At 35.5% G+C, this 12,638-nt stretch overlaps 2 protein-coding genes across 2 annotated transcripts; both read right to left on the bottom strand.

The window, feature by feature from the left end:
- Window positions 1-161: 161 nt before the first annotated feature.
- Window positions 162-1,228, bottom strand: LOC110731711 (ATP synthase subunit delta). The gene has a single exon (XM_021911592.1). The coding sequence runs from the start codon at window positions 1,098-1,100 to the stop codon at window positions 465-467; it is 636 nt and encodes a 211-aa protein (XP_021767284.1). The 5' UTR covers window positions 1,101-1,228; the 3' UTR covers window positions 162-464.
- A 5,911-nt stretch (window positions 1,229-7,139) lies between these two features.
- Window positions 7,140-10,075, bottom strand: LOC110731710 (ras-related protein RABA3-like). The gene is made up of 2 exons (XM_021911591.1): window positions 9,454-10,075; window positions 7,140-7,938 (listed from the first exon to the last, which is right to left on the bottom strand). Exons 1-2 carry the CDS (start codon window positions 9,693-9,695, stop codon window positions 7,473-7,475), a joined length of 708 nt encoding a protein of 235 aa, XP_021767283.1. The 5' UTR covers window positions 9,696-10,075; the 3' UTR covers window positions 7,140-7,472.
- Window positions 10,076-12,638: the final 2,563 nt, after the last annotated feature.

The raw sequence follows: 12,638 nt of genomic DNA, 5'->3' as shown, positions 1-12,638 counted from the left end.
TACTTATAAATGTGTCATATTTTCGATATGTATCATACATGTATTAGATGTGTGCCACACTAAATGACGGTGAGTGTTCGTTAACACGAAAATATATAACCATTATTAGTTTTATAACTAACAATAACGCTTAATTACAAATAAGTCAAGACTCACAAGAGTCAAAACAAACTTTGTAAAAATATGATTCAGTAGAGTGAAGACACTCACAAGCACCACCACATTATTCAATATTACAACCAGAAATACCTGTCCATTATTCAATATTACAGCACAAAGTTCCAACACCTTCAAAATGAACATAAAATACTTAAATAGGAGTACATACAAATGCCAAACTAAAGAATTCTCTCCTCATGTAAACAAATGCTAATCAAACTCAAACCTTATTAATCAAAGTGTCAAACCAAAGCATGATCAAATAAACAAGAAGTTTAATTAACATTCCTCAAGTATTACATTTTCTAAGACAAAGCCAACCTAGAAGTTGGAGCATGAGAAATAACACCAGAAGTAGAAGTTAGCTGATGAAAAACCCTCAAAAACTCTTCAAGAACTTCTTTAACCAACTCAACACTTTGTCCTTTTTTAACCAACATCTTAACTAACCCAACCAAATGCCCTTCAAACTTAGCCTTCTCCATCAACTCCATAACCACTTCCCCCTTTTCTTTCTCCTCCACCCACTCATCCTTCATAAACATACTCACTTTCACATCGCTGTTTCGAAACACGAGTCTTAATAGCCTCCTCACGTCCTTCTCAACCTTCAAAACGGTACCGTTTCTTTGGGATATCTCCAAAAGCGCTGCGGCGTATCCACTTGCTGCTCGGCGGTGGATTGACGCGCGTGGGGGTGTTAGTCTTGCGGATGATAAAGGAGAGGGGGTCCTTTTTTGGGAATAGGAGGAGAAGAGAGGGGTAAAGTTGTCTTTTTGTGGGTGGGTGGAGATTGATGACGTGGAGGTGGTTTTTGCGGCGGAGGAAGGGTGGTGGTTGTGGTGGTGGGGGGATAGAAGGGAGGGTTTGAGGTGGTGGTGGGGATTGAATGGTTTAGGGACTTGCAAGTTCGTTGAAATGGAGCTTGAAAAGGTATCCATTTTTGTTAGGTTTGGTGGTTCAAAGATTTTCTATTTCCTTTTGTATATTTGTTCAATTGTTCGAGATAAGATTCTAGAAAATCGAGTTTTTTTTGGACAATTTCCAAAGAAATTAAGAAATAAAAGGAAAAGTATTCTTTATACTTTTGTATACAAAGGACAAAAATAAGAAAGGGTCACTTTCTTGAAGCTAAGTTGTCAATCTTCAAGGCTTCAAATAAATCATTTTCGTGAAGTGTTTGGCTACGTGTGTGCAATGTTTGTGGTTAAGATGTCAATATTGCAATTAATTAGTTAATTATATAATTAATTATTTTTGTCTATACACCATTGAAGTTTCTATCCAAAAGAAAAAAAAAAAAGTGTATTGGTGGATATATTTGAAGCAATAAGTATATGGAATACTCTAGAAATATTTGCTTTAATCATCACCATATACTTTTATATAATTATTATCCATGAGTGTAAATTAAAAAATTAAAAAATTAATATTATAAAAATATACTTCATATTGAATTATTTAAACAATTCTATTGTACTTTTTATTTTGTACAAGTACAAAAACAAAAAAATTTGCTCATTATAAATAAATGTGTATATGACTATTAATTAATACTCTCTTCATCTCAATTTATCCGGTCCTATATCAAATTTTTAATAATATATAGAAATAAAATTAGAATACCTAGATAGAAAAATTAGGGTAAGTAATTTGAAATGGAAATAGTATTTTCTCCCAAGAAAAACACAAAAGACAAAACCAATGAACAAAGAACAATGCGTTATTTTGTTGATCAAACAATTAAGAGTACTCCGTAGCCATTCAAAGGATCATAGGCCCATGGATCTAACATCGGTGTTTAGTGCAGGCTACGTTAATCAAATTATATGGGCTTCAGAATATGGCCTCATATGCATATTTATTATCAATATGATTGGGCCTAAGAGGTTTGTTTTTGTCCTATTGGTCTTTTAGGAGTCAGTCCAATTAAGTCTATTAAGACCAAGATATAAATGACCTTTTAATAAACCTAGATTAGCGAAGTATACCATATGTAAATGAGTGTTTTTATTGACTGAATCAACTTTGGTAGTCCAAATATCCTTCTCAAATTATAGCACGTCTTTGCTAAGAATAACATATGTAAGTTGTACCTTGTCGAAGCAATTGGAGAATGACTTGAATATTCAAAGTATAGTTTAGTAAGTTACTTTTTCCCAACGTTTTTTTAACAAAAATACTATCCATTGATTTGTGTAAGTTGTTCTTGTCAAAAAAAAAAAAAAGAGGTTTCTGTAAGCTGACTGGCTTAGAGATTTTGTATCTCCTCTTAGAAGACATTAAAATACATCCTCTTCCACCAATTTTAAACGCGTGACCTCCTAGGAGAGAGACTACTCATAAGAAAGCAAGGCAAATTCATGCGCATGCTATAATCAAATTAATCTTGATGCCATTTTTGGTGGTCTATTGACTCTAGAGAGTGTTCATAATTACATCTGAGACTGTGAGATTGAGCAAGGTAAACTGAACACATCTACTCCGCAATTCCGCTTACTTTGGGTAAAATTCACCTAATCTTATTTGACAACTAACACCTTTGGTTCAACACCTCATCACAGGTGTACCTAATCTTTTTGCTGCTTCATTATTATTTGTACTTATAATTCATTCTAACATGATCAATACACATGGGAATAGAGGTGTCCACCGTGCGAGTCGTGCGAGCTGGGTTAGGGTTAGGTGGGTCGCGGGTTGGGGTTTCATGACACACGGCACGACACACGTAGGGTAGGGTGGGCCAGGTCGTGGGTTGGGTCGGAGAAGTTGGACACACCAGGGTTAGGTTCGTGGGTTAGACGAGTCGTGGGTGGGTCGAGCTGGGTTTGTGGGTTAGACGGATCGTGGGTGGGTCGAGCTGGGTTTGTGGGTTAGACGGGTCATGTGTGGGTCGAGCTAGGTTCGTGGGTTGGACGGGTCAAGGTGGGTTAGTGAGTTAGGGTGGGTCAAAGGGTGGGTTAGTGGGTTAGGGTCGGGTGGGTTTGTGGGTTAGGTGGGTTAGGGTCGGGTGGGTTAGTGGGTTAGGGTCGGGTGGGTTTGTGGGTTAGGGTCGGGTGGGTTCGTGGGTTAGGGTCGGGCGGGTTGTGTGGTGTTTTAATTTTTACAAAATTAACAATTTGATGGCTTGCTCTTAATTAAGATGCCTACGTATCCTTATATTATAAAATAAGGAATCAAAGCCAGCGTAGTTCTTATATTGTACTTCTTTTGAAATTTGGGGGGGGGGGGCTTGGACCTATCTTTAGAAAACTAAAATTTAATTTTGCAATTAAATTGTAATTTTCGAAAAATAAGTTGCCTACGTATCCCGAAAGAATCAAAGCCCACGTAGTTCTTAGCGTACCTGATTTAGACTTTTCTAGCCACCCATGTTTGTTGCATCATCATCCCCGGAAGCTGCATCATCCGTTGACGACTCCAATATCATCACAGGATCATCTTCATCGTCTTCGTCTTCCTTTAAACCTTGAGTTCTTCTTTCAGCTTGATCCCAATCTTTCTTACAAACACAAATTTGAATGCTTTCCGGAGTTAAGCGAGATCTTTTTTCATCTAACACTCTTCTACCTGCACTAAAAGCAGACTCGGAAGCAACAGATGAAGCGGGAACTGCAAGTATATCTTTTGCAATTCTCGCCAATATAGGAAAACTTTTTTTATGTTCTTGCCACCATTTTATAATTTGAAAGTTGTTGTTGGTCTCATGTTGATATGACAAATAATCATTAATAGCAAGTGTTGAAGAAGATGATGATGAGAATGATGTAGATGCTTTGTGTTTTTTTTTCATAACTTTATCAAGAAAACCAAATCTAGAATCGGAAGTGCTAGTAGTAGTTGGTGTTGCCAAATCAAAACCATAAATAGATGCATAATGATCATAAAGGTCTCCCAAAACAGATTTGCATTTGTTAATATATTCACTAACATCATAATCGATACTTAAACTTGTATAATAAAATTCTAAAAGATTTTCCAAACCTTCAGCTTTGACACCGGGGTCAAGAATAGCAGCAATTCCATAAATGATTGGAAATTCACTAAAATAAGTATGCCACTTACGTTTCATGCTATCAAGAACGGGACGAAGTCCATCAATCTTCATATGCTCTTCGATGGTGTGAACAACTTTAACACACTCAATTATGACTAAATGAACGTTAGGCTCATAAATATAAGAGAAAATATGAGTTGCACTATCAAAAGCATTTAAAACATCACGAACAAAAGAAGCATTAGTCCAATGACTTTCGGTTATTAACTCAGTAGGATCAACACGAGTCTCATTGTAAAGTTGGGTCAAAATATCACGATACTTTATAGCATCACTCAACAACTTGAAAGTAGAATTCCAACGGGTAGGGGTATCAATAGACCATTGTCTTTTCTTAAGACCTCTCTCTTTACACATAGCTATGTACTTTCTTCTAACTGACTGAGTAATCCTAATCCATTTTATAACTGTTCTAATTGGGTTTAGCAATGGTTGCAACTCAGCGAGACCCTCTTGAACAGACAAATTCAAAATATGAGCACAACATCTAACATGCAAGAGACTACCACCCAACAACAAATTCAACTCGGAGTCATTTTTCAAATAGTCAATACACTTTGTGTTTGCAGTTGCATTATCAAGAGACAAAGAAAAAACTTTATTATTCAAGTGAAATTCTTTTAAACAATCCAAAATACGAACTTTGATGTTAAAACCGGTATGCCTTTCTTCCATAGCTTGAAAACATAGTATACGTTTTTGAATAAACCAATCATCATCCACCCAATGAGCAGTAATGCAAAGAAAAGGTTCGCCAAAACTAGAAGTCCATGTATCACTTGTAAAACTAACACGACCATCAAAAGTACGAAATAATTCAATCAAACCACTCCTATACTTATAATAAGAAGTTTGTGTATAACGTCTTAGGGTATTTCGGGGGACACGAGTAAATGCAGGTTGTAATGCAACTTTATTAAAATGCTCAACGTTTGCATTTTCACCGTAACTAAAAGGGTATTCATTAGCAATAACTAAAGTACTCATTTCATCAATCATTCTATCTTTATTATAAATGAAAGGTGTACCTCCGCCGGGTTGGTTCATGTATCCACCCAATTGTGTTTGGACGCCACCCCCCGAAGGACGGGGGCCATTTTCGAACAAGTCGTGTTTATTTTGCAAATGCCGACTCAAGGTTCCGGTTCCATCTCCCGTTTTCCAATTATATGACTTGACATTTGCACCTAGCGCCTTGCAAACTAGGCATGTACACGTGAACCTCTTTGGTTGACCAGGTTGCCATCCCGGGGGTGTGACCTCAACTCGTTCAAAATGTTTCCACACCCAAGAAAAATGTGCTCGACCTCTACTTTCACCGCCACCACCTTTCATAAATCAAATTATTAAAATTAATTTTTAAATGCTATTCATGAAAATAAGCTTTTAAATTTTAAATATTTTAATTATACTTATTTAAACGCATTTTTCATGGTAATTAACTAATTGTAAATCATAGAAAATTGGAAACTAAACTAACTTTATAATCATTAATAATAGTTTTTTTAAATATTCATAACAATAAAAATTTAATTAGAAATTACCTTGAGATGAAGGTTGAGATGTTGGTTGCGATGGAGGTGGCATAGTTGAACTTGATGATTGGTGGGACTCGTGGGAGAAATGTTGTGGTGGAGACGTTTGAATATTTTGCCTATCTCCTAAACCATAATCTCCATATTCATTGACAAATTGGTTTAAATTTTCCGTATTAATTTCATACGAAAAATTTGCACCACCACTCCTTTGGCTACCACTTCGACCACCACTTTGACTCCTTCCCATTCCTCCTCTTGAGCTCATTTTTTTTTTGTATGATTACTAATTATAATATGGAGAAGAACTTTTTTTTTTTAGAATCTTAAGAATACTAATAATAATATTAAGGAGATTTTTTTTAACAAAAATATAACTCTATATAACACTTGAGAATTTGAGAACAATAAGAATTTTTAAGTAAGAGAGAAAGAAAGCTTGAATTTGTGTGGAAATTTGAGTGAAATGGAATTGGTATTTATAGGAAAAATAGAATGGATGATCATACACTTAAAAAACTAGCCGTTAGATACAAAAAACTAGCCGTTAGATACAAAAAACTAGCCGTTTTTTTTTTAAAATGGATGTTAGGCCGTGCGGGTCGTGCGAATTGTGCGGGCCGTGCGGGTTGTGCGGGCCGTGCGGGTTGTGCCGGCCGTGCGGGTTGGGTGGGTCATGCGTGCGGGTTGGGTGGGTCATGCGTGCGGGTTAGGTGGGTTGGCTCGTGCGGGTTGGGTGGGTCATTCGTGCGGGTGGGCCGTGCGGGCTGGGTTGTGCCAGGTGGGTCGAGTTAGGTGGGTTCACGGGCTAGGTGTGTCGAATTAAATGAGTCAAAACGGGTTGTGCGATTTGGGTCGAATCAAACGGGTTAAACTGAGCTGGGTTGAAATGGGTTGTGTCGAAAATTTTGGACCCACGACACAACCCGGATTAAATCCGAGCTGTGCCGGGCTGTGCCGGATTGAAACCGGGTCGGACCCACGTGACCCACCAGCCGTGCGAGTTAGGGTGGGCTGGGTCCAACCCGGCCCACTGGCCACCTCTACATGGGAATGATCACTTACAACTACCACATACATCTCCTATTTACAATTACAGCAAAGTCTTTTCTTTCAATTATTTCTATCATCAAAAGCCTGTACTTGAACTCACAAACTCTATTACACTATTACAGTACTCCTTTCTAATTTTGTATGATTACATGAGCGCCTCGGGCGTTCTAGGTAATTTCCAAATGGTGTTAGCCACCTAACTCATTTCCTGCGTAGACTGAATTAAATGCTCGAGATATATTTCAAACGGAAAAAAGAATTACTCTGTATTTTGTTCGGTCAATTGAGTTGGACAATGATCAGATCAGAAAGAAAGAGAAAAGAAAAAATTCAAGTACAAAAATCTAGCTTTATCATGGAATTTCATGACAAATGAATTGTCATTAGATTGGTTTGAGTAGTAGTATTGACAAGAATTTAGAATCAACTTAGTGTACAGAAAACATTCACATAATTGTACACCTATGATTATCAAATGTGATTGCTGTGACCACATTAGAAAATTCTTTGTAAAATAACTACCCCAAATTGGAACTTCAAAGTGAAGCACACCCTATGATCCCAAAATGTTACAATTGCCACATTCACATTTTACAGCTTCCTTTGATTCACTATGCCCATGTAAACAAACTTTGCATAAAATTCCACAAACTGTTCAATCACAAGCATTAGCAAGAACAAGAGGACAACTTCTTCATCTCACTAATCTCGAGATCAGACCCCGCTATGACATCGATTTTCGAGCCCTGTAATGTAACTGATCCATTGCCATTCATTTGGTTCCCTCTAGGAGAATCACAGTCTAAGGCCTTCTTTGAAGCCATATTGCTATATATTTCCTCAAGTACTCTAAAGAATGCACTCTCCACATTGTCACCACTTAATGCTGATGCCTCAGAGAAAAATAAGCCCTGATCTTGTGCAAATTCCACTGCATCTTCTGTAGGGACCGCCCGTTTATCTTCTAGATCCGCCTTGTTTCCGATTAGCATGATCACGATCGAGCTATCCGCGTGGGCCCGGAGCTCGTCTACCCACCTTACCACATGATCAAATGTTTGCCTCTTGGTTATGTCGTACACTACTACTGCCCCTAGTGCTCCCCTGTAGTATGCACTTGTTACTGCTCTGTACCTTCAAGTTTTTAACAAATACTGTAAAAATCAGCTTCATATACATCATAACATTGTAAATTTTTTGTTTGTACTTTTCAATGAAATTAATCTTCTACGTGTACAGCTTATTTGATGGTTCCGAACCATCTAAGAAAATCTCGTAGTACGAAACATACATGTAACATACATTGGGCATGTAATGAACTTGCAAATAAATCTAATATAAAATTTAATTTAAGGAATGTGGCTTAAACGAGGTCCATCCGTATATGAATGGTGTGAGTTTACATGTAAACAACTGTCAAATTCACAAATTGTCTCATTAAAGAATGGCATCGGATCAGGAAGCTGATCTGCTAGTCTGCTACTGTAATTAATCACATCTCCGACAAAATTATGGACCGTTAAAAACATCAGTTACAGTTTGTATTTGCAATTAATAATACAATGTCAAATATCAATCAATGTTTCAACTTATTTAAACAAGCTAAGATAGTCTTCTACTGTATTACAGTGTACAGTATCATAAAAAACAGGAGTATAGTTTGAGCTAAATATGTACAAGTTCAGAATCATGTTCGAAGCATATTGTTAAGAAATACTGTAAACACTCAACACACATTTTTAACATTGACACATTTGAACGTCAAAATGTTGCAATTAAAAGAGGACGAAACAGGTATATTACAATTAGTTTTAAGATGAAATCTCACACATGTGCGTAAAAATAGTCTAGTATTTTATTTTATTTTTTTCCATGTCGACCATGACCATGTGTGTGAAAATTCCGGTTTTTGGAGGCAAGGGTTTAGACAAAGAAGAAATACTACGTAACTACAAGATGTGACTCAAACACTTGTCTAGTATACTACTGCCAAGTGCCAAAATGCAGGGATAAGATTAATTCATTGGCTTATTGAATCAGTTATTTATACATTTATTGCATACGTCTATTTCTGTAACAAGTTAGAGAGCTAATAGTAGGCTGACTTAGCCAAACTCATACTTTCTCCATTTTTTTTTTAATTGACATCATTTGACTTTTACACTATTTATAAACAAGACTTTAACTAGCTATTGTGATTTATAACTAATATAAGACCTAGTCACGTGAGATCTTGTTTGAATCGTTTCAATGTATATTTTATTAGTATTTACTTTTTATAATTTTACAATGTCAAGAATTAGAGATATTAATCGTTAAAATAGTGTATTGGCAAGCGTGATAAAAAAAATGTGTCAACTAAATAAAAACGAAGTTAGTATTTTAATCCTAAAACCATAGATAAAACTAAGTAGAAGCACGCACTTACATAATTAAACATCAACTTCCTCTAGAGCACGCCTAAAATAATTTCATAGTTGACCATAGGAACTTATCCACTAAATTAAGAAAGTAGGTTTGTCATCCCCGTGTTTTCGTCAATCAAACAACTTTACTGAACGACTACCTACATCGGAAAAACACAACTAGTTCGAAACGCAAATAATAGAAGCAAGATAGCAAGATTGAATTGAAGAGAAAGAAGGTTACCTTTCTTGGCCAGCAGTATCCCAGATCTGGGCTTTGATGACTTTGGATTTAATAGTAGTAGTTCTGGTTTGAAATTCAACACCAATTGTAGACTTTGAATCAAAAGAGAATTCATTCTTTGAAAATCTAGCAAGTAACTGAGATTTTCCAACTGCTGAATCTCCAATCACAACTACTTTATACACATAATCTATTCTCATTTCCTTCACCCCATCTTCATACCCATTCATCTCTCTATTCATCTTTTTTATCAAAATAAATCACCTTCTTACTTTATACTATGCTATAATAAGAAGATGAACATGTGTTTTTTTTTTTTTTTTTTTTTATGTGAGTATGTAACAAGAATATACTATATAGTTGAAAATGAATGTATATATTTAGTGGGAGCAAGTATAAAGATTAAGAGGACCCATCAAAATATATTTGTTGAGAGCAGAAAAACAACAAAATTAAAAGCAGAAGAAGATTGAAAAAAAAAGGGGGGTAAGAGAAGAAGAAAAGCAAGTGTTGAGTCATGTCCCACTATTGTAGTACCAAATATGCTATTTAATGTTGAACCATAATAGTAAATGTTGTTTTTGGTTTGTCAACTATCTGTCATTAGCCTACTATTATTGTTACCTACATGAGCTTATTCAACTGTAATGATAATAATAATTCTGTTTTTAATTTAATTATATGCTTTTGGGATATGTATTTTTGGATTTGGGTCCACTAGTTATACTATACAGAGTATGTATTTACCAAAGTTTATTTTGTGGCATGATTTGTGCCTATATATCTGGAGTTTTGTACTTAAGCCCAAGAGGAACTTGCCCTTTTGGTTTTCACTTTTGAAGTAGGTTTATATAATTGTGACCATTAGAATACAAATATGAGATGTTTCCGGAAATGTCATGTGAATTGAAAGAGCATGAGCTTTATATCGAATGAATTTGATCTATCTGTAATATATTTTTTTTTTAATTTAGTAGGAGTAAAATAAATTTGTAAATTATATTCTTTGAGATATGGCTAAACTTTTGGGATCTAGGATAAGACTCTTATTGAATGAGTCAAGCTTTTCTCATTAGTATAAGCATCTTTTTTTATTACCTATGTCCAAGATGAATTGACAATGCTATAATGTATGTTCATCGCAATTTCGAGTTCAATATGAATTGTCAAAATGTCATGGCACTAACCGTTGGAAGTTCTTGATATAAAAAACAAGAGTGTTGAGTGAAGGAAAGAAAACAAGAGAGAGTGAGAGTCACAAATGAAAAGGGAAAAATCTCACATTGGTGGAGGGAAAGGTTTTTTCCTTATTTATATATTGTAGTATGTTAGTATTACTTAGTTGAGTGACTTGGAGGTGGGTGTTGTACCTTACACACACTTGTGCGCATTGAGTTGGGACGTATTTGGGACTTAAGATATGCAATGCGCGGGCGTGGTTCCATTTTATCTTTTTGGAGGAATTTTATTTGACAGAATATCTTATTTATTCTAGCTGTTTTTGACTGTTGGGATTCACGGATTGTTAGGAAATTGTTTAGCCGTTAATCCCTTGATTACAGCTAACCGTTACACCCCTTATTGATTATTGCTCTTGACTGACCAAGTTAATCTGGACAGTTTTTTGGCTAGGTTCATCCTTTGATTACGGAGTGTAACGGGCAGCTGTTTTGGCCTTAATTATTTGGTCGTTTCTTCCTCCTTCCCTGCTGACCGTTACTCCTCCTTGCTGCCTATATAAGCTCAGTTTCTCTTCGGCAAAAATACACAGAAAATCATACCTCTCTCTCTTCTCTTAAAATACTAAACACTATTCTTTATTTTCTGGGCAAGTATTCTGAACTTCAGTCGGGTTTGTGAGTGCACATAAACTCCGGCGTCGTGCTTATCCTGGAGGGCGACCGCTCCTTGTCTACTGCACCGGAAGGTAACGCAGAATCTTCTTTTAGGTCAGTGGTTCACCACGACACGGCTACTGTTCTTTTGGTTCACGCGTCAACAAATAAGTTTACTGTTTTATTGCTTTTTAGTACAACATCAATTTAACACTAACGACACACATAATTATCCAAAACACTAAAACAAAATTATCCGAAAAGATATCGACATTGAAAAATTGGTTGTGGAAGATTGGGCATGATCCATAATTTCAATTACTAGGGAGGTATGTATAACAGCTATATACAAATATAAATCTGATAATTACAATACACAAACTAGTTTTTTCTTTCAAACAAAAAACTAAAGGAAAAAGCTAGGACAGATACTCGGTAGTATTTATACAAATGAAGTTCAATTATCATTGATCTAAAATAAGTAACACAAAATAAGTTGTGGGGCCTAATAAGATGCTAATTAAAAGATAAAAACTTAGATATAAACTGGCCTGGTATTAAATATCTAAGACATTCCATGTTGAGGCATTTACTAATTTTTATGGCTGGCTTTGTTTTCCTGAAAATTCTTAGAACGATGCCTATATCTGCAGACTTTTTTTTTTTTTTTTTTTTTATTATTATTAATTTTGTATTATTATTAATGGTTTACTATGCTGCAGTACATCTGTACATCTTCAATTGTTATAGTCTTGGAGCACAATTTCCAGCGCCTATACAAATTGTTAAATGGTTAATTCAGTGGATGAGATTTTGATTTTTCCTATTTTATATTTTATGTACTCCATATAAATAATTGTTGTTTTGTACGGATTAGGAGATATTAAGCGATCCATTTGATACTACTCAGTAGGGATGACTCGTGTAAGTAACTTGCTAATTAATTATAAGAATATGATATGAAGTATTGTACTAAATATCGTCATTTCTAAACTTTAAACTTGTTCGAAATGATAAACAAATCACTTCCTTACTTCCGAAGATTTCAACTTGAAGTGGGAAAACTTTTATAATTTCTTTTGTTCATGTCCTTTTAGTTTCCACCGTTGAATTGGCTAGTTCCATACGGCTAAATTAAGTACTATTGAAGATTTATGTCTTGTCTTAATCCTCATTAAAGTACGTAATGCCCTTTTATTTTCTTTTTATTCATACGCTTCACTAGTATTTAGTCTATTTACTTCTCCTCGAGTCCTCGTGGTCTCGTGGATCTTGCATAAAAGAATAGAAAAAGAGGGAAAAAAAATAGAAAAGAATCAGTCATTTGAAGAACACTGTTTTTTTTAAAGC

This window comes from Chenopodium quinoa, unplaced genomic scaffold, assembly GCF_001683475.1.
Source record: "Chenopodium quinoa cultivar QQ74 unplaced genomic scaffold, ASM168347v1, whole genome shotgun sequence".
Classification (NCBI taxonomy): Eukaryota; Viridiplantae; Streptophyta; class Magnoliopsida; order Caryophyllales; family Amaranthaceae; genus Chenopodium; species Chenopodium quinoa.
Note: the sequence above shows the minus strand (reverse complement) of the source record. Positions and strands in the feature narration are given on the sequence as shown.